The sequence below is a fragment of the Delphinapterus leucas genome, chromosome 18, assembly GCF_059928025.1.
Source record: "Delphinapterus leucas isolate spDelLeu-1000000601 "Yukka" chromosome 18, BTC_Dleu_Yukka2, whole genome shotgun sequence".
Taxonomy (NCBI): Eukaryota; Metazoa; Chordata; class Mammalia; order Artiodactyla; family Monodontidae; genus Delphinapterus; species Delphinapterus leucas.
In genome coordinates, this window is record NC_143146.1 from 72,769,820 (window position 1) to 72,792,561 (window position 22,742).

Consider the following 22,742-nt stretch of genomic DNA (forward strand, 5'->3'; position numbering starts at 1 on the left):
TATTACTCAGCCATAAAAAGGAACGAAATTGGGTCATTTGTAGAGACGTGGATGGACCTAGAGACTGTCATACAAAGTGAAGTAAGTCAGAAAGAGAAAAACAAATATCGAATATTAACACATATATTTGGAATCTAGAAAAATGGTACAGATGAACCAGTTTGCAAGGCAGAAATAGACACAGATGTAGAGAACAAACGTATGGACACCAAGGGGGGAAGTGAGGGGGGGCTGGGGGGATGAATTGGAAGATTGGGATTGACATATACACACTAATATGTATAAAATAGATAACTAATAAGAACCTATTTTATAAAAAAATAAATAAAATTCAAAAAACAAACAAAACAACAACAAAACAAACACAGACCTTCAAAATGGGGCTTAGTGATGGTTTGGGAGTTGTTAAATGAAAGAGTAAAAGTACTAGTTTTTTACTCTCTGACCCTTGTAAACTTCCCAACTGTTAATGAGGCTTATCCCCAATGCAAGTGTTCGATGTGAAATATATGAACAGAAATACCTAGACCAGTGTCTTGCGGTGACCTTCAGACAGACGATTTCACATGTGCACTTCATGTCATGTGTTTTGTGGGGACCAAAATATCTGACGACTTTTACCGAGCACCTGCTCTGTGAATGACACATGCACGGCCCAGTGGATATGTAAAGGAATGAGGTCCTGCCCTTGCCGGTAAGCAAGCGTCAGGAGGGGCCCGGCCGCGTCTGGGTTTCTAGTATCGATTCCTCACCGGGGCTCTCACCACTCAAGCGCACTGCTGATCCACTCTGCAACATCTCTGACAGATCTCACAGGTTTTTGGGGGCATACCCTAAATCTAGAACATTCTCCCATTATCTCGGTCTTGCCCCAGTCACATCCTACTGGTTGCATTACTCTGATTAGGGGCAGAGAGAATCTACGATGGTCCCAGTGACAGCTGACAACCCAGAGGAAAGAGCTAGTAACCTTATATTGTTACAAAGGTGAATGCAAACAGTTTGCGTGCAAAGGCTGAGCGCCAGCAAGAACACGCCCTTCAAAGTGGAAAGAGAACATTAAAAATTCATCTGCAGTCATCTGGTCACTATCCAGAGGATTCTAATGGATGGAAAAGCCTGGTTTAATTTTAAAGCTGGAAGCTTAACTGACATTATAACAAGCAAGCTGTGCAGCATTGGGACCTGCATATTTATAATCTCAGAGAAGGCCCATGATCTTAATACTTGTAAACGAGAAAGAAAAGAATGAAAGGACACAACTTTGATAGCCCTCCAGCTTAAGGAAAAGCACTTCATGAGTTTGGTCCACATCCTAACAGAGAGGGGGTCTGTTTCTTGCAGGCTAGCACCAGCATGACACCCCGGGGAGCACCCCGGGCCAAATTCTTTGTGGTCCTGGACAGGCTTTATTTTTCTTAAACTGATCTAAATTTACTTCAGAAAACTTTGCCCAGCGGCACACTCCCTTCTACTTAGCACTGGCACTCGCTTGCCTGCACGTGGTTAGTGGTGGGGAAAGGTGAAGGGCAGACGGCATCACGGCAGGAAATTTCCTTCCGGCCAGTTCCGAGCACGGGTGAGGGCAGGAATTACTAAATTGGGCAGCGCCCGGCCGTATAGTAAGTACCCTAGAAAGAAGAGGTTTACCTTTCCCACTCCAACGAAAGAGCAGACTTTTCTATTTTGATGTATAGAAAAAGAGAGAGAGAAAAAAAGGATGTTACAAGCAGAGTTTCCAAAGACAACTATGAAAAATCTGTTACTATAATCCACGCTCTAGACAAAAATTGATGTAAAATAGTCTCATCTTCAGGAAATTTCTTATTATTTACCAGAAGTACAAGTGCTATTTATGAAGGTAAATCTGATTGCCTCCTTTCTTTGAGGGTGAAAAATCATGGTTTAATAGTATTATAGCAATTGCTTAGTTTTTATATTAAAAATTATAGCTACTTCTGGCCAAGATGAAGTAAGGATGGGATTTCCCTTCTCATCTGAAACTACCCAAAACACTTGAACAAAATATGTAAGTCAGTGGATTTCAAGACATTAAATATTAAGAAATGAAGCACAGTGATCCCCAGAGTCAGAAAACAAATGAGGTGCCCCCCACAATCCCTACAATCACCTGACCCTATGGCCTGGGTGGCCTTCCAGGCCATGGCACAGAGAGTCAGGAAACCCACGGGGAGCCTGGTGGCTTCCCCAAGTCGGGAAGGTGGAGGCTGGGGGCTCGGGAAGTTCAGAGGTCAGAGGTTACCGGTCAGAGTAGTCAAGAGGACAGAGACAGACAGAGACACACAGAGGGACCCCTCGAGTATCTGGACAAGTCTGATCAGTGCAGCCTGTGAGGACAGTGTCCAAGGCCAGGGAAAGCATTCCAAGCAGGATTAGAGGGAACACTCCCAAGAGCTCACAGGAGGCCAGGATTAGTTCTTGTTCCCACTGGTAGAGTGGAAAACCTCACAATTCCCGGGGCATCTGAACACCTGGGAGGGTCATGCCCTGGTGCTGTGATAAAATCAGCCTTAGACTGATCGCTAGTCGGGACCATGTAACAAGGCTGATGAGAAAGACCCAAGATGCTCAAACTCTTTCCAAGTCACATAGTTTCACCCAAGAACAAAGCTTAAGAATATTTACAGGATTAAAAAAAATCCAGTACCCAAAAAGGAAAAATTCACAATGTCTGTCAGCTAAAAAACTTTTCAGACATGCAAATGTGCAACCCATAATTGGGAGGAAATGCAATCAATTGAAGCCCGCCAAGAAATGACACCTATGATTAACAGTTATTGTAACTATATGCCATATATCAAGAAGCTGGAGGAACGACTGAACATGTCAAGCAGAAACAAATAAGACAAAAAAAAAAGACCTAAATAAAAATTCTAGAGATTAAAACCTCAAATGTCTGAGATGAAAAATACACTGGATGGGATTAAGAGTAGATTAGACACTGCATAAGAAAAGTTTAATGACATGGATTTTCATAGCAGCATTACCCATAGTAGCCAAATGTTGGAAACAACTCAAATGCCCATCAACCGATGAGTAGATAAACAAAATATGATATATCCATGTAACGGAATATTATTTAGACAAAATCAGGAATGAAATATTGATCCACGTTTTGATATGCATGAACCTCGAAAACATGCTAAATGAAAGAAACTGATAGAAAAGGGCACATACTGTATGATTCCACTTATATGAAATGTCCAGAATAGGCAAATCCCTGAAACACAGAGGAGAGACCAGTGGTTGTCAGGGGCTGGGGAAAGCAGCGGGTGGGGAGTGACTGCTGAGGGGTGTGGGTTTCTTCTGGGGGTAAATGCTCTGGAAGTAGTGGTGTGACAGCGGCACAATTCTGTGAGCATACTAAAAACCACTGAATTGTACACTTTAAAAAGGTGAAATGTACAGTATGTGAACTACAGCTCAGCTAACAAAAAAACTCAGAATGTTCTGATAGACCCACCTGGACATGGGGACTCGGGGCGTTTTGCTGCCATTTTATCAAAATGCCAGGGTCAAAACAGCTGCCTCAGAATGTCCTGTGTCCCTTTAAAATATGCTTTCTGTTACCAAGAAGCTTAGAGTCCTGGAAGGGTAATAGGTCTGACATGCTGGTGCTTTACATGTGTTATCACTCACCTTCCCCATGACCTGCAGCACAGACATAATTCCTATTTTACCAAAGAAGCAGCTGAGACTCAGAGAAGTTATGTTATTTGTCCAAAGTCATATATCACGTGAGCTACCGAGCCAGGATTTGAACCTGGTTCAGTCTATTCTTTTGGGCCAAGCAACCTGGCAACCTTTAGAATTTGCAGAAGAGTTTCTAGGGAAGGCAACTCAGTGTAAGCGTTTTCAGATGCAGGAAGAGAGCCAGTAGGAATTGGTGTCACAGAGTTGGAGGAAGGAAAGTTTCAGGAAGGGAGTGATCAATAATGCCAAATGCCACAGAGATATGATAAGGAACAGGACATGTCCACTTAGACTTAATAACCAGGAGGTCACTTGTGGCCTTTGCAGGGCAGTGGAATGGGCGGGGTGGGGTGGGGTGTGGCGCTAGCCGGCAGCGAGGGGAGGAGTCCCTTGTAAGCAAAGGGACAAGGACGGGGATCATGGAAGACTCTTTCCCAAGCCTGGCTACAAAGGTGGGGAGAGAAGTGGGTCAGGGGAATTTTGTTGTTATGGCTTGTTTTGTTTTGGGGATGGGACTGATGACATAAAATACAGTGACTGTCCTCAGCCAATCTACAGATCAGCGGGGGAGGGAAGCACACCTCAACTTCACCAGCCACTCCTCACCCAGATGACAGGAGAAGGTTCAAGGCCTGATACAGTTATCCCTGTTTCAGTTCACCTTCTTCTCTGGTATCCAGTAATCTGAAGAAAGGAGAGTCACCCTCAGAGAGGGATGAAGGAAGCAAGGAGGTGAGGCTGGAACCGAAATACTATGCCCCCAGGTCTGTCCATTATCCATTACATAGGTTTCTATTCACCAAAGCTGGCTTGAAATTCCCCTGTGGTAATCTGGACTTGTGTTTCTGCACCCTTGCATACATATCCTGCTGTTTTGAACTGAATGTTTGGGTTCTCCCAAAATTCATATGTTAAATCTCTAATCGCCAATGTGATGGTATTTGGAGGTGGTGCTTCTGGGAAGTAATTAGGTCATGAGGGTGAAGCCTTCATGGATGGGATTAGTGGTCTTAAGAGAAGAGACACGAGAGAGATGACCTCTTTCCCCCACATGATGACACAGCAAGAAGGCATCCATCTGAAAACCAGAAGAGGGTCCTCACCAGTAGCCAAATCAGCCAGTACTTTGAGCTTGGACCTCCCAGGCTCCAGAACCATGAGAAATACATTTCTGTTGTTTAAGCCACCAGTATGGTATTTGTTATAGCACCCTGAGCTGACTAAGACACCTGCAAAACGCCCTTGAGTGTGAGTGGAATCTGTGAATATGACAATTATGTAACATTATAAACAAAGGGGGAGATTATCCTTAGTGAGCCTGACCTAATCAGGTGAGCCTGTTAAAAGCAGAGTTTTCTCCAACTGGTTGCAGAGTGGGAAGTCAGAGATTTGAGGCCTGAGAAGCATTCAACACACCATTACTGCTTCGAAGATAGAGGGAGCTGCATGGCAAGGAATGAGGGGGCCCTAAGAGCTAAAAGTGCCCCTACAGACAGCCAGCAAGGAAACAGAGACCTCAGTCCCACAACTACAATGAAGTGGTTCTACCAGCAACTTGAATGCACTTGAAAGTGGATTTTTGTCCAGAGCCTCTATTCAAGAACTCAGCCTAGCCGATACCATGATTTCAACCTTGCGATACGCTGAACAGAGAACCCAATGAAGCCACACCTGGATGTCTGACCTGTGGAACTGTGACCTATAGAACTAATAATTGGGTGTTATTTTTAAATTTTATTTATTTATTTTTATTTTTATTTTTAGCTGTGCTGGGTCTTCGTTTCTGTGCGAGGGCTTTCTCTAGTTGCGGCAAGTGGGGGCCACTCTTCATCGCGGTGCGCGGGCCTCTCACTATCGTGGCCTCTCTTGTTGCAGAGCACAGGCTCCAGACGCGCAGGCTCAGTAGTTGTCGCTCACGGGCCTAGTTGCTCCGCGGCATGTGGAATCTTCCCAGACCAGGGCTTGAACCCATGTCCCCTGCATTGGCAGGCGGATTCTCAACCACTGCGCCAGCAGGGAAGCCCGGATGTTATTTTTTCAAAAGAAAAGGGAAAGGAAAAGATTAGCAAACATATAGCAGGAGAAACTAGCCAAAATTAAACACACAGAGAAAAAAGACTGAAAGAAATGAACAGAGTATCAGTTTGGACAGGAGTGGGGCAACTACCAGGGGCCTAACATATGCATAATTGGAGTCCCTGGAGATAAGGCTGTTAGGGTGGAAAATTTCTGAAGAAATAATGGGCAAAATTTTTCAAATCTGATGAAACCTACATACCCACAGATCAAAGAATCTCAAGAAAATTCGAGCACACACACAAAAAATCCCACAAAGAAAATGACACCAAGGTATAGTGTAATCAATTTGCTCCAAACCAGTGATAAAGAGAACATCTTTTTTTTGTGTGTGTGGTACACGGGCCTCTCACTGCTGTGGCCTCTCCCGTTGCGGAGCACAGGCTCCGGACGCGCAGGCTCAGCGGCCATGGCTCACGGGCCCAGCCGCTCCGCGGCATGTGGGATCTTCCCGGACCGGGGCACGAACCCGCGTCCCCTGCATCGGCAGGCGGACTCTCAACCACTGCGCCACCAGGGAAGCCCAGGAGAACATCTTTAAAGCAGTCAGAGAAGAAAAAGACACACAGGCACAGAGAAATAAAGATCAGGATGACAGTCCATTTTAAATTGGGAACCATTCAAACCAAAAGACAGTGGAACAACATCTTTAAATACCTCAAGAAAATAATAATGCCAACTTGAATTCTGAACAAAATAAAAGTATCTCTCAAAAATGAAGGTAAACAAAAACAGGAAGATTTTATCACCAGGAAACCTCCACTATAAGAAATTTTAAAGGAAATCCTTCGGGCAGAAGAAAGATGATACCAGATAGAAATCTGGATCCGCATAAAGGAATGAAGAGCACCAGCAGTGAGAACTAATTGAGTAGATCTAAAAGACTTTTGCTTAAGAAGAAAACTGAGTGCTGATAATCAAAAATAACAATGTAGTGTGGGTTTATACACAGAACATACGTAGAAGGAAGATGTTTGCTAACAGTAGCACAAATGCCAGGAGGAGAGAGATGCCAGCATACTGTTGTAACTCTTATACTATATGTGAAGCGATATAATACCACTTGAAGCTAGAATGTGTAAAGTTAAAGATGTAGACTCTGAACCTTAAAACCACCACTAAAATAACACGACAAGATATAGGTAGCTAATACATCAACCAAGGGGAGGAACGGAATCATAAAAAATATGTAAAAGAAGGCTGTAAAATAGGGGGAAAAAAGAACATGTGGGATAAATAGAAAATAATGCAAGATGGTAGATTTACTCCCAATCAAACCAATAACATTAAATGTACATCAAAGGTAGAGATTTAAGACTGGATAAAAATGGAAGAGCCAATGACAAACTGCCTATAAAAAAACAAGTTAAATATAAAGAGAAATAGATGAAAAGGAGAAGTATGGAAAGAGGTATTCCATGCTGAAATGAATAGAAAGCTGAGTGGCACTATTAATATTGAATAAAGTAGACTTCAGGGAAAAGAATATTACCAGGGAGAGAGGGTCATTTCATAACGATAGTGGAAAATTCATCAAAATGATAAACAATCCTAAACATTTATGTACCTAATAACAGAGCTTCAAAATACACAAAGCAAAATGATGATAGAGCTGAAAGGAGAAAGACAAGTCCCCAATTATACTCTGAGATTTCAATAACCTTCTCTCAATTACTGATAGAACAGCAGACAGAAAATCAGTAAGGCTATAGCATACTTGAACAATGCTATCAACAAACTTGAACTATGACACTGTAGAATATTCCACACAGAAACGGCAGAAAAGGCATTCTTTTTAAGCACATATGAGAGATTCACCAAGACAGCCCTTGGTGTGGGTCATAAGACAAAGTCTCAATAAATTTGAAAGGATTCAAGTCATCCGAAGTATGTTCTCCAACCACAATGGAATTAAATTAGAAATAAAATCAGAAAGATCTCTGGAAAGTCCCAAATATTTGCAAACTAAAAAAACACATTTCTAAATAATCAAGGGGACATAAGAAATCAAAAAGGGAAACTTGAAAATATTGTGAACTCAATGAAGATGAAAACCCAATATATCAAAATTTGTAAATTATATATCTAAAAGCAGTATATAGAGGAAAATTTACTGTACTAAGTGCACACTAGAAAAGCAGAAAGACTTCAGATGAATGACATTAACTAATTAAATCCAGCGTAAGCAGAAGAGAAATAATAATGGTCAGAGTAGAATCAATTGTATATCCTTCTGCAAAAAGAGAGTCAAGCCATACCTCACACTATATACAAAAATTAAATTAAATGGGTCATAGACTTAAATATAAAACCTACAACTATAAATCTTTTTAGAATAAAATGTAGGAGAGAATCTTTGTGACCTTGGGTTATGCAAAGATTTTTTAGATAACACTCACAATATGGTCCATAAAAGAAAAAAAATATGAATTGGACTTCATGAAAATTAAGAACATCTAATCTTCAAAAGACATTGTTAAGAGAAGCAAAACAAGCCACAAATTGTGGAGAAAAAATTGCAAATCACATAGCTGAAAAAACTGCATCCAGAATATATAAAAACTCTCAAAATTCAATAAAAAGACCAAAAAAACCCAAATGGCAAAAGACTGGAATATATATTTCATCAAAGAATATACACAGATGTCAAATAAACAAAAAGATGCTCAACATTATAACATCATTAGTTATTAGGGAAATGCAAATTAAAACCACAAGATACCACTGTGTACCTACTATAATGTATACTATTTAAAAAATGACCATACCAAGGGTTGGCAAGGATGTGGAGAAACTGGATCTCTAAGACACCACCGATGGGAATAAAAAATGGTAAAACCACTTTGGAAAACAGTTTGGAAAACTTTTAAACAGTTTTAAAAAGTTAAACACATAGCTACCATATGACTCAGGCATTCCACTCCTAGCTATTTGCCGAGAGGAATAAAAGCAGAAGGCCATACCAAGACTTGTACAAATGTGCATAGTAGCTTCATTTATAACAGCCAAATCCTTGGGGAAAAACCCCCGAAGTCTCTCAATAGGTAAATGGATAAACTGTGGTATTTACACAGTGGAATTCTATTCACCAATAAAAAGGAATGGACTATTGCCACGTGGATAGATCTCAAAAAAGCCATGCTGAGTAAAAGAAGCCAGATAAAAGTAGAGTATATATGATTCCATCTGTATCAACCTTTAGCAAATACAAACTAATCTTTAGGGACAGAGTGGGGATTGGGGTGTGGGTGCAAAGGGCTAGGTGGAGAGGATGACAAAGGGGCACCAGGAAACTCCAGGGGATGGTGGACATGTTTGCCGTCTTGACTGTGGTGATGGTTCCACATGTGCATACATATGTCGAAACTCACCAAACTGTACACTTTCAGTATGTGTAGTTTAATCTTTATTAATTATATCAAATAAAGATGCTTCAATACAAAATACCACACACTTTTTTTTGCTTCGTATTTTCTTGGCATAAATATTTCAGTCCTTTTATTTTCAACGTTTTAGGATTTTTTTTTTTTTTTTTGCCATGTGTCATGAGGGATCTTAGTTCCCCGACCAGGGATTGAACCCGTTGAGGAACTAAGATCCCTGCAATGGAAGTGTGGAGCCCTAATCACTGGACCACCAGGGAATTCCCTAGTATTCTTGTATTTTAGGTGTGTACTTTGTAAAACAGTCTAAAGCTAGATTTTACGTCATACAATGTGCACTTAATAAATACTGTGTGACTGTTCAATAAATGAATCCAGTCTGGTAATCTAAATCTGTGATTTAGTCTAAGAGTTTAGTTCATGTTCATTCATTATGACATCTTTAAATTCATTTCTTTTTTGAAAAAAATTAATTAATTTATTTATTTTTGCTGTGTTGCTGCGCGCGGGCTTTCTCTAGTTGCGGCGAGCAGCAGCTCGGCTACTCTTCGTTGTGGTGTGTGGGCTTCTCATTGCAGTGGCTTCTCTTGCTGCGGAGCATGGGCTCTAGGCACGCAGGCTTCAGTAGTTGTGGACACGGGCTCAGTAGTTGTGGCGCACAGGCTTAGATGCTCTGCGGCATGTGGGATCTTCCCGGACCAGGGCTGGAACCCGTGTCCCCTGCACTGGCAGGCAGATTCTTAACCACTGCACCACCAGGGAAGTCCCTGAATTCATTTCTAATACCTTATTTTATTCTTTCAATTTCTTCCATATCCCTACCTTCTCCCTTCCTTCTTTCCTCTCTTTCCCTCTCCCTGTTTTCTTTTTCCTTTCTCCCTCTTTTGCCTTCATTTATATAGATTTAAATTTTTCTTAACCCCTCTTTTCAACTTTTCCCCTTACTGGTTCAGAACTCTATTTTATTGGTAATTCTAAAAATGTTAACATGTATAGTTTAACTTAACCAAGTCTGAAATTACACAATGTAAAACATCTTTACTCTCTTACTGGTGAATAGAATTCCACTGTATAAATACCACAATTTATCCATTTACTTACAATATAAGGACCTCACTCACAGTGGCTTATTTCCTTGTGTGTGTAGCAGTTTCACATTTTATTCACCAAGTGGACACAAGTACTGTAGCATTTTAAGTTGAATTTTCAGACTGTAGTGGTAGCAGGCATTCCAGCTCCCTGATTGAGGCAGGGCTGATTGAGGTGAGGATTTCCTAAAGGAGGACTGGTTCCCTTCCCACCTTCTCTCAGAGCCAGAGCACAATAGGCCAGACTCCTCCCGCAGGGTGAGCTTTTCTCCCTTCCTAATTTGTCTAGTGAGGGTGTTGCCCTTCAGAAATTCCAGATTTATGAAGGGTTCTCCGATCTCATCTCCCACCCTCCTTAGGCACTGGGCTTGTAATAGGGAAGAACAAATCTGACTCCATATTAGATCTGTTTCTTTTGCTTTGCTGCCTGTGCTTAGTCATGCTGGCTCTGCACCTTTTGTAAAAGAATGTTGCCTATAGCCTGAACTATACAGGATAGCCTATTCTCAAGGTGCTGACCTTTAAGAAGGTCATTCTTATAAAGAAAAAATGTTGCAGAACAGAGAAAAGCATTTGTCTTGTTGGAGGTTTACAGGAACAGCCTAACCTGACCTACATGCACAGCTGCAAGAACAAAGGATTTCGACACCAAGAAGTTTGCAACAACTAACCACGCCCCTCCCTTACCTTGCCTTTAAAAATGCTTTGCTGAAACCGTTTGAGCAGTTGGGGGTTTTGTGGGCACAAGCTACCCACCTCCTTGCATGGCCCTGCAATAAACCTTTCTCTACTCCAAACTCCGAAATTTCCATGTGTTTGGCCTCACTGTGCATCGTGCACACGAACTTTCGATCGGTAACAGGTTTTGTCTCCTGACCCTCTCGTGTGTGGCTTTGGATTACTTCCTATACATTTTTAATTTACCAGAAATATTAAAAAGTTCACTATTCTCCAAGCTTTCTGGTTAACAGTGTGGCAACTAAGACTGCAGTTTTGGGGTTCAGAGTGTCTGCATTCAAACCAATACTCTACTACTTATTTCCTGTGGCTCTGGGCAAATTAACAAAAATCTCTGTACCTCAATTTCCTCACGTGTAAAGGGAGAGGCAATAATAGTACCTGTCTCCCAGTTATTGTGGGCCTTAAATACATGGATATATCTAAAGAGCTTAGGACTGCGTGTGGTATACAGTAAGAACTCAAACATTAGCTGCTATTACTGCTACTACTTGTGTGCTTAAAGAAAATGTCCTGAGGTTATATTGCACTCTGTTCTACAAAGGGGTTGATACCTTACAGCATGAGTTTTCTTAATAAGCCATTTTCAGCTTTCATGTGACATTACGTAGCTTATTCATATCAGGATGTAAATAAACAAAATAACAAGTATTTGATATCTACCATTTATTTCTCTGTTTTTCTTCTTTTTGGGAAATATTCTCTCTTGAAGTTAGATCTCCAAAGTCTATTTTTCAATTATAAATTATTTTATATTCTGTTGGAATAGCAGATACTCCTACACAGAGAAGATTCTACCACTTAAACGTAGCATAACATTCTGTGTTTTAAGACAAAATGATGCCAACAGCTGGTTCATTTCAGCTAGAGTCAGAACACATCCGTACGTGTATGTCAAGCCCTGGAACCATCACTCATACCACATGGGCTGGCACTGCTCCACTAATGACATTTGAACACAATAAACTCCAAGTTCAAGTCTCCGCAGATAACACAGTTCACGTTTCTTAAATACCTGGCGAATGAAGCTTGGCGGCTGAAGCCGACATTCTCTTAGGAGATGAAACTGCAGGTTTATTAGCATCTTGATCTTTCTGTACTTCTTTCTTCGTTCCTATATACAGTTTAAAAAGAGAAAAAGAAACAAAGAGAGTTCATTACAATTGAAACAAACACAGATTGTTTGTGCAAAGGGAGGCTTAACAAAAGGCACAGAGAACAAAATAATATTTGGGTGATTTGTTGCTATGGTCACCACCCCCTGTGCTTCAGGAATGACACACTTGTTTATAGCAGAGGGAATTTCGTTTTGAGTGGTCAGAGGAATAAGTACACTGCTGTCTCTGATTTGATGAAAACCACCCCTATCTCTGGAGGTCACCGCACCCCAAAGACCCTGACAAACTATCTGGGAATTAAAATTGTGCTGTCCTCAGTCTGCCTGCCTCCTTCTGCCAAAACAAATTTTCATTACATGGAGAAGGAAGCTGTAGCCGAATCTAACTGCTAACGACTCCAGCATCATGAGAGTCGAGCCGCGGGGGACACAGTCTGCCTCTAATTAACTTCCACTCGTCCACCAAGGTGACCTGGACAGCCTCTGAGCTCTCTCTCTGCTGCAGCTGAGCCTTTGTAGAACCTGCTGGCAGAGCCGGCTGCAGCAGCACGGGACAGCCTGAGCTCGGGCCATGTCTAAGACCAGGCACTCAGGACACAGCACCGTTTCTCCCTTGTGTGCTGGGCACAGACCCTCCCCGTCACATCCCCTTCATCAGAAAGTCCAAGAATGATGGATGGAAGATCAGGAATAACGCCGACCTGGGTGTACCTAGACCCGTCTCCGCCTCAGCACAGTTTATTATGTCGTTTCAGAAATAAACCCTCGTGATGGTGATGGCTCCTTAGAAGCGGAACACAAACTTCCCACTTTGCCCCACGCCCTGCACCCTTACTCCTCTTCCAGAGGTAACCAGCTAGCAATTTGGCGTTTACGCTTCCAAACCTTCTTCTAGGTATTTTTAAGTATATCTACCCAAATACAAATACAGCTATTAATTAGCTAAATGCATCCCATACTGCAATTTCTTTTTACATATCCACACTTTTGAAGATCTTTTTCATATCAGTGCATTCATAGGTCTTTAAAAAAATGCCACATCATATTAATGGGCAAAGATGTACCATAATTTAACCCATCCTCCTGTTGACGAACGTTTAGACTGTTTGCACGTGTTAGCTATTAAAATAGCTAAATGTGCTATAATAAACATACTTCTACTTGTTTCTTTGTACGCATGTACCAGTATCTTTACAGGATGAATGCACACATACACTTTTGCTGGATTAAGATCCTGCTCATTTGCAATATTACCAGACGCAGCCCAACTGCCCTCCATGAAAAGCTACTAAATTTACACTCCCAACCAGGTGTGCGAGGCCAGTTCTTCCTACACGCCCCACGCCCTACCGGCACTGAAGTCTCATCATTTCAATTTTTGCCAGACACTCGGAATCTTTTCAAATTGGTCATGGGCATTTCTTTATTTGAAAATTGCCTAATTAAACCCTCTGCCCATTTTTCTTACTGGTGTGTAGGAACTCTTCATTTCTGCTGGATATTAATCCCTTGCCTGCTATACAAATTATATTTTCCAGCCTTTCACTTCTTACAACGTATTTAGAGTACCTTTCCTTGTATAGTAGTTTTAAAATATTTAAATGTTCAAATATGTCAACTTTTCCCTCACAGCTTTAAAAGCACTATTACAGATCATTTATACGTATGTGTGCGTGCAAGTGTGTGTGTGTGTGTGTGTGTGTGTGTGTGTGGATGACTGGGGAGAGATCATTTCCAGGCTTTGGAGAGGGAGGCAGGTATCTGGAGCCAACCTCTCTGTCCCTGTCTCCTTTTCTGGCCGCCTGACTGGGCTACTGCTTCTCCCGACACCATCGGACCTGCCTCACCCCACTTTATCCTTGTCCACCTGTCTCCTGCCGTTCTTCCCACACACCTGTGAGCACCTCCTCTGTTTTACCGCCTTTGGACAAACTGTTTCAGTCTTGTTGGTTTACCTCTTCTAAGGTCTGAGTTCCCTTTTGAATGTCTAGCCACTACTTTTTTTCTTCCTACTCTCAAAAAAGGTGCTTCACGCATTTAGTGAACATACCCCAAGCCTTTCCCATCTCAGCAAACGGCTCCACCCTTCACTCACTGTGCTCAGGCCGAACACACAAAGGAGTCACCTTGTTTGGCTCCCAGCCCCCATTCAGTCCATCAGCAAAGCTTGCTGGATCTCCTCGGTGAACATCTCCCAGGTCTGACCACTTCTTCCCCCTCCCCACTGCCCCTGCAGAGCCCAGGTCACCATCGCCCCTTCCTCCTTCTTCAAGGCCTCCCACCAGCTCTGCTGCCACCACCGCCGCCCCTCTACTGCATATGCCCCCAGGGCAGCAGGTGAATTAACTTCAACCTAACTTAGAGCAAGTCATTCCCAATCTCAAAACCCTCCTCTCACCTCCCAAGCTACTCAGAGTGAAATGCAGACTCCTCGCCACACTAACAAGGCCCTACAGACCAGCACTACCCAACGGAAATACAATGTGAGCCACTTATGTAATTTCAAATTTTCTACCAACAACATGTAAAATGTACAAAGTCCAGTGCGATTACCTGTAATAATATGTTTTATTTAAACCAACATGCTGAACATCACTTCAGTGTCCAGCACTGGTCATATTTCAAGGGCTCACTGACTGACTGTGGGCCAATGAACAGCACAGCCCAGAAGTGCTGGTCCCTAGGCTACATCAGACACCTGTGGGAGTTCATTTTATGTGTCAACCTGATGGGGCTACGGTTGCCCAGGCATTTGGTCATACCTTATTCTAGATGACAGTAACATTTGAACTGGCAGACTGAGTAAAGCAGGCTGTTCTCCCCAGTGTGGGGGGCCTCATACAATCTGTTGAAGGCCTGAGTAGAGCAGAAGGTTGGGTAAGAAGGAACTTCAGCTGCCTGACTGGTTGATCTGGGACATCAGTCTTCTCCTGCCGTTGGACTGGAACCTACACCATGCGCTCACTGACTGCAGGTCTTGAGACTTCTCAGCCTCCATAATCATGTGAGCCAATTCCTCACAATAAATCTCTTTTTATATATATGTATTCTATATTCTATAATATATATAATATATACTATACTATACTATATATGTACTCTATACTATATTCTATAATTATATATATACTATATATGAATATATGTATAGACATAATTACATATTTAAAATATATAATAAATACATTTTTATATATTATATATATTTATAAATATATAAAAATATATTAAAATCTATATATTTAAAAATATATTTATATATTTATTATAATTATATATTAAAATATATTACATTAAGGTATATATGTAATAGTATATATGTTATTCATAATAAATATAATAGGATATTCTGTATTATAAATGTATTAATACATAAATATATATTATTTTCCTATATAAAATATGCTATGTATGTACGTATGTATCTCCTACTGGTTCTGTGTCTCTGGAGAACCCTAGCTAATACACACACACACACACACACACACACACACACACACACACATCCCTCTGCACCTGCTCACACACTCCAGCCACACTGCCAGCCTTGCTGGTGCTCAGACTTGTTGTACTTCCTCCCATTCTGGTCACGTTAGCTTGAGCTCCTTCTGCGTGGAATATGCTTCCCCAAGACCTTAGGCTTGGTTCACTCATCTGCTCATTCAGGTCTCTGCACAGATGGCAATCTTCAGGAAGACTGTGCCTGACACTCCAGGTAAAACAGCCCTCCTGCCACCTGCCACTCTGCCCCTCACCTGCTTCATTCTTCTTCACAGCACTTGTCACCGCCCAAAACATCCACACATCTGTTTGTTTACTGTCCACCTTCCCCACTAGGACATAAACTTCAAGCAGAGGACACACCCTGCCCTGGACAGCGTGGCCATTCAGTCTATGCCCCACTGTCCGCCCATCTCCTACCGGGCTCTTTTCAAGGCAGGCCATGTCCAGGCATTTGGGGGTTACAGAAGGCTGGACCGGCGGGGTCCTGAAAGCCCAGCCCTGACTCCACTCCACTGAAGCCACGCCCACTCTGCAGAGTATCCCACTTATGGATCATCTCACTCTTCTATTGCCTCCCTCTGCTCAGATTTTAGGTTTCAACGAACACAGAAAGTCAGCCAGACTCCTAGGAACTCAGAAGGGAAGAGTTAAAGGCCAAAGTGTGTGCTAAACACAACACTTTAAGGGGTAACTAAACGTAAGTATTTATTCAGAGTCTCAATAGTTTCCATCCAGCCTTCATGGAGTGCTATCTGGCAGCTTCCATCAAAAATTTAAACATTGATAGACTTGACCCAGCAATTCTGCTTCTACAGATCTCTCTTTGGAATACTTCTACAAGTGTGAAAAGATGTACATTTAAAGACATTTCATACATTATTCACAACAATAGAGATGTATAAATAACCAAAAATGCACACAGGGGAATGATTAAATAAACTACTGTATAACCATATGATGTAGCACTATGCCACCATTAAAAAGAATGAGGTTGTTCTGTATTATACTGGCATGGAAAGATGTCCATGAGAAATAAATTAAAAAGCTAGCTGTTGAACAGTATGCACGGTATTATCCCATTTTTATGACGCAAAAATGTTACCTGTATTATAGTTGTAAATATATAAAAATAACTGAAAGGCCATTTACTAGTTTTTTTTTTTCATTTACTAGTTTTTAAATGTTTTTAATAATGGTTACTTCTGAGAAGCAGGATCAAGGGAATTTTACTTTTTATTTTAATATGCTTCTGCATTATCTCCACTTTTAATCATGAGCACACACATTACTTTTATAATAAAAAATAAAAGGCATGAAACCAAAACCAAAATGAAAATAATCTATCAGCTCTCTGAAAGGATAAGGAAGGAAACCAGCCTAGTGCAACCAATTCTACAAGAATAACTTTGATCGGAAGTTTCACGACCCTTCCCCCTGGGAACAGAGTGCTGCCTGGAGAATCCCATGTGGTTCTGGGGGCTCTTGATGGCACAGAAAATTAAGGCAATTAGTCAAGACTTACAGTTGTTCTTGCAGTTTTCTTGCAATCTGGACTCAGCTTAAATGTTTTTTGAGTATACCGTCAGCTTTCGTTTTACTCTGTAAGATCCCAGAGTACCTAGCAATGCCAGTTTTGGTCTCACGGTTTTCCTGCTGCCCCTCTGGCCACTCTCCCTTAGTCCTTTCCCTACGCCTAGTAAAGCTGCCCCAGGATTCTGCCTCGACCTTCTCCAGGCCACTCTTCTGGATGAGCCTGTCCATTCAGCGTGCTTATACCACTGAATTATACCCACTGATGACTACAGAAATCTGTTATTTCCAATCCAGATGGGCCCAGACACCTCTCCTGAGATCCAGACCCGTTTCAAGGTGTCAACTAGACATGACCACTTACCTACTGGATGACCAGATCATCACACCCTAAATGGAGCTAATTATCTTCCTCTCCAATCCACTCCTCTTCCAGTATCTGCTTTCCTGGCCACCTGTCCCCCTAGTCACTGAGACCAGGAGCTAGTGAGTCCTCGGCCTTATCCTCCCAAATCTAACCGGTTACTAAGTCTCTCTAATTCTGCCCCTTTATCCACCCTCACGGTTTCCCTTAGCTAAGTCCTCCTCATTTCTTGCTGGGACAACTAGGAAAGTCTCCTAAGTGATTTCTCAGTCTGTGTCTCACATTCATCTTTAGTCAATTCAGCCTCTTTACAGCTGCCAGAATGACCTTTCAAATTACGTGATTTTACTTTTAAACGCTTTCCAGGGGCTTCCCTGGTGGCGCAGTGGTTGAGAGTCTGCCTGCTAATGCAGGGGACACGGGTTCGAGCCCTGGTCTGGGAGGAGCCCACATGCCGCGGAGCAACTGGGCCCGTGAGCCACAACTGCTGGGCCTGCGCATCTGGAGCCTGTGCTCCGCAACGGGAGGGGCCGTGATAGTGGGAGGCCCGCGCACCGCGATGAAGGGTGGCCCCCACTCGCCGCGGCTGGAGAAGGCCCTCGCACAGAAGCAAAGACCCAACACAGCAAAAATAAATAAAATAAAATAAAAGCTTTCCAAAGCCTTCCCTGGTCTTCAGTAGGAAGCCCCAATTCTGTGTTGTGGAACAAGCAAGCTCCAGGCTCGCACTTCCTCTGCTGCGAGTCCCCTGCTGTGACACCGCGGTCCCCTACGATGCTCTGTGCTCCCACTGTGCTGTCTCGTAGTCTGGAGGGCTCAGTCTCTCCCTCAGCTGCTTGGCCCACCTCATCATCCTCAAAGTCAGCTCACCCCTCTCTTAAGCCCTCCTGTATGAGTTTCTGGTTTGCCACTGGAACAAAGTACCATGATCTCGGTGGTTGAAAACAACACACATTTATTCTCTTACAGCTCTGGGGTGGGGGGTTGTCAGAAGTATGAAACTAGTCTCACTGGGCTACTGTCAATGTGTCAGCAGGGCTGGTTCCTTCTGGAGGTTCTGGTGGAGAATCCGCTTCCTTGCCTTCTTCCGCTTCCAGCCTTCCTTGGCTGTGGTCCTTCCTCCACCTTCAAGGCACTTCACTCCGGGCTCTGCTTCCATCATTACATCTCCTTCTCCTCCAACTCCTCCCTCCTTCCTCTTATAAGGACCCTTGTGATTACACTGGGTCTATCTGGATCATTCAGCACGCTGTCCCCATCTCAAGAGCCTTAACTTAATCGCGTCAGCAAAGTCCCTGTGGCCATGCAACGTAACATTCATAGGTTCCAGTGACTAGTACATGGACGTATCTGGGGGCCATTATTCAGCCTATCACACCTTCTCTGTCTACCTGAATGAAAAAATGAAGAAACTCTTTTTGCTCACCAAAAAGGTACTCAGTACTTGGCCTATATTAGCACCCTGTCACTTATTTACGAAGCTTTTCCTAATTTCATCAACTCCTCTTGAATAGCAGTCTTTCCTTAAAGCACATTCAGCTTTCCCTGTTTTCTTTCACCCAGCGTAGACTGCATGCCTCTAGTGGATGGATGTCTCTTGTCTGGCCTGACCAGCTTCTATTTACTGAACCCACTGCTGACCTTTGGGGAACCAACTCTTCCCTGCTCTTGGTCCATGTGGTTGGGTGGGGCTGACCTGCCTGGATCTGGAGGTGGGCATGTGACCTAGGCCTGGCCAACCAGAGCTCTGCATCACACCAGTGTGACAGAGCATCTTGGCTTAGGAATAAAAAGATCCAACCTGGGATAATGAGAACCCTACCTTGAGAATTTTGCTGGAATTACTAGAAAAGAATTCTTTTTCTGATAGATACCTAGGCTGGTGGGATGTAAATCCGAACTGCCTTTGACCAATAGAAAAGAATTCTTTTTCTGATAGATACCTAGGCTAGTGGGACGTAAATCTGAACTGCCTTTGACCATCTTTGACCAAAGGGGAGAGCCTTTGTGAACAAGAAGCTAACCAAGGGGAAAGCAGGGCCAAGAGATGGAAAACATTGATGATGACCTTGTTTAAGTACCGTGTACAGCCTCACCTTACATTAGCATCATCTCCTGAACTTTTCAGTTACATGAGCCAAAATCTCTCTGATCTTTTGCTTTCTTTTTTGCTAAGGCAGTTTGAATTGGGTTTCTGTAACTTGCAACCAAACAAGACCTGAATTACAGGATGCCAGCCAGTGGAAATAGCTCTTTAATGAATACATATACACACTCATCTCTCATGGGGCTGTATATTGGCCAAAACTACTCCTTGTGTACCTTACACAGGCTGAGATTCAGAGCTATATAAACAAATGTGTATATACAAGATCCAGAGCCGTATCATCGGAGCTTCTGGGGTGGAAGGAAGAAGGCAGCAGGTGGGGAAAGAAATGCCAGCCTCACTCTGGTCTCAGAGAAGGAGTCATAGAGTTTCATTTGAAACATGGTCACAGATGGTGGTCACCCATTTCCAGACGATCCCTACATATCCAAATGGCCCTAAAGCGTTTCACCATAAATAGAGCAGCAGAACACCGCCCTAAGGCCTAAGTTGGAAGGTGCTCCCTGGCAAACCGTACAGAGCTCCTCGGAAGAGGGAAGAATAGCGTGTGAGCTCAGCTTCTCACGCGGACAAGGTCTTCCACGGTGATCTGAGTGACTCTGACAAGTGTTTGTGTTTTATTCCAAGACCCACCTTGTGCTTTATTACAACCTGTTCATCACGATGCTTAACGCCAAGCCCACCTGTGTGGGAGCCATGAGAATGTGACTAAAGCTGCCCAATCAAGAGCGATGGATGAGCACGAGGTTGTCCTCTTAAAAAAATATGATGGGGTTCCCTGGTGGCGCAGTGGTTGGGAGTCCGCCTGCCGATGCAGGGGACACGGATTCGTACCCCGGTCCGGGAAGATCCCACATGCCGCGGAGCGGCTGGGCCCGTGAGCCATGGCCGCTGAGCCTGCGCGTCCGGAGCCTGTGCTCTGTAACGGGAGAGGCCACGACAGTGAGAGGCCCGCGTACCACAAAAAAAAAAAAAAAAAAAATGACAAATGTCAATGGCTAAGTCAGGATCCTCACTGAGCACATCAAAATGGAAAGAAAAATTCAATTTAACAGAAGAATGCTATATACTTTTTTTTATAAAACGCAATATGCACATCAAAAAAAAATCAAAGGGAATTTGGAGAGGCTCTTAACCTCACCCACAATAGGCCACAAATCCCTGCAAATCAATCTTGGAAGAAGTAAGAAAAGATAAGAAAAAAAGGATAAATAAATATGCACAATAACTGACTTTATCCCCCAACCGTCTAACCTTCTCACTCCATCCACCTGTGAAAGCACAGGTAACGGGGCTAATTCTTCCCCCAGCCCTAGAGACCCCACCCAGACAACATGAAAAGCCATGTTAGGAAGATGAAGGGGAACAAGAAGAAAAATGAAAGGTCAGCGTGGCAACAATGAGTGCTATGAGCATCAGGAAGGGAACTGGAGGAGGTGATTAGGAAAAAATGAACGATGTCATCAGGAAGTAGGGATTCTGATGTCACCTATGAGACAAACAGAATGAGGGAAGATTTATAGGGGTTGAATAGGATGAAGAAAGGAAATGTTATCTAGATACGAATACATAAAATAAAAGAGGAACCTGGATGAGGTATAAATGAGAGACAGAGTGCGTAAGAGAGGATTCAGGAGGGCTTGCAGGGATAAAAGAAGGAAACAGGTTTTAGCTGCTTTTAAAAAAAAATCAACAGGAATATCTGATGTTAGTGGAGAATGGAGTTAATGAGGGAGCAATCTGAATACACTCGAGAAAATGCTGGATTTAACCTGTTTAAGGTTCATTCCATGTCAACTCCATTTATTGCATGAACGAGGGCAGACCTTGTAGCTGGAAATTTAAAGTAAAATAAAGGAGGTCTCTGTCCTCAAATAGAGACCTACAAAAAAATCAGACTCACAACAGAGACCTAATTACTTCCTGGGATAAAAGCAGGGATGATTTAATTCTGAAGATTGTTATGAAAAGGTAAGGATAAAAGAATGAAGAAGTGAGTTTGGGGGGAAAATATTATATCTGTTTAAAAGCTTTGTAATCCCCCAAGTATATTCTTATTCGTTCATTATTAAGCACCAAGTAGGCACCAAGCACTGTCCCAGTGAAAGAGAAGGTGAGAGCTGTCACGGAAGTCACATTTCAAGGAGTGTGTTTATTATCACAAGCATTTATAAATGCCAGGCGGCACCCCGCAGTTGCTTCTACGTATATCACCTCACTTTAACCCTCTCTCATCTCTGTTGGTATTATTATTGGTATTATTACTTTGTAAATGAAGAAACTGAAGGTGTGGAGGTAGAGACATGTCCCCATTTACTAGGAGGAGGCTAAGCAAGATCTAAACTTGCGCCTCCCTGCCCTCATTTTAGCTCGCATTTCACTGCCCCACAAAGGCCTCGGTGAGTCCTGAACGTAATGAGCCCTACTGCCTGCCTGCAGTACGAAACACAATGAATCCAGGTGAGTCTGACTCCATAGGAAGGTTTAAAGGGAAGCAGGAGGGTGTATGGGGGAGAATGCTCGGAGCAAGGGAACATAGATGCTGAAGGTCTTCTGTTTGGGGGGTGTGACCAGGAGACCAGGGAATGCTCAAGCTATTTGTTCTCTAAAGCTGGAGGTCAATGAATCCCAGCATTCTTTCCATCCCTGGCCCCAACGTTCCTCTCTTTCACTCAGTCTGCACTGTGTGCAACGACTTACTCCTTTGGTAAATAACCTCCCTCTCCCACTTCCATCCTTAAACTTCCAGAGAAAAGCTTCTCAAATGGTCCCCATCCTGCTCATCCAACTTATCTTCAAGTCAGGAGATTTCTTTCAAACTATCCAACACAGCAGAACCTGAAGGCCCCATGCTCACGTGAAACTCCTTTCCCCCTGAGGTTCCAAACTTCTGGCTCATGTGTTGTAACACTGCTCCCTGCTGTCACCTCCATTATAGTCACCGTCCCTCACTTACCCTTAGGCGTGGTCTTCCTCTTACCCCAGGTCCTGCCATCATCCGGGTAAACTTCGATGACCCCTGCATAACTCATCTGACATCCCAGCCTTTCAGTACTTAGACATTTGCTACTCTTGCCAGGCACCTTCAATCAGGACACCTGGGTATCACCCTGGACCGTGT

General features: G+C 42.9%; 1 protein-coding gene across 1 annotated transcript in view; it reads right to left on the reverse strand.

Annotated features, from left to right (window-relative positions):
- The window catches only part of MTUS2 (microtubule associated scaffold protein 2), a 492,284-nt gene that overhangs the window by 122,383 nt on the left and 347,159 nt on the right, over nt 1-22,742 (reverse strand). The window contains exon 6 of the mRNA XM_022574568.3: nt 12,015-12,113. Within this exon, the coding sequence (XP_022430276.3) occupies nt 12,015-12,113 (99 nt within the window). The remainder of the gene's footprint in view (nt 1-12,014; nt 12,114-22,742) is intronic.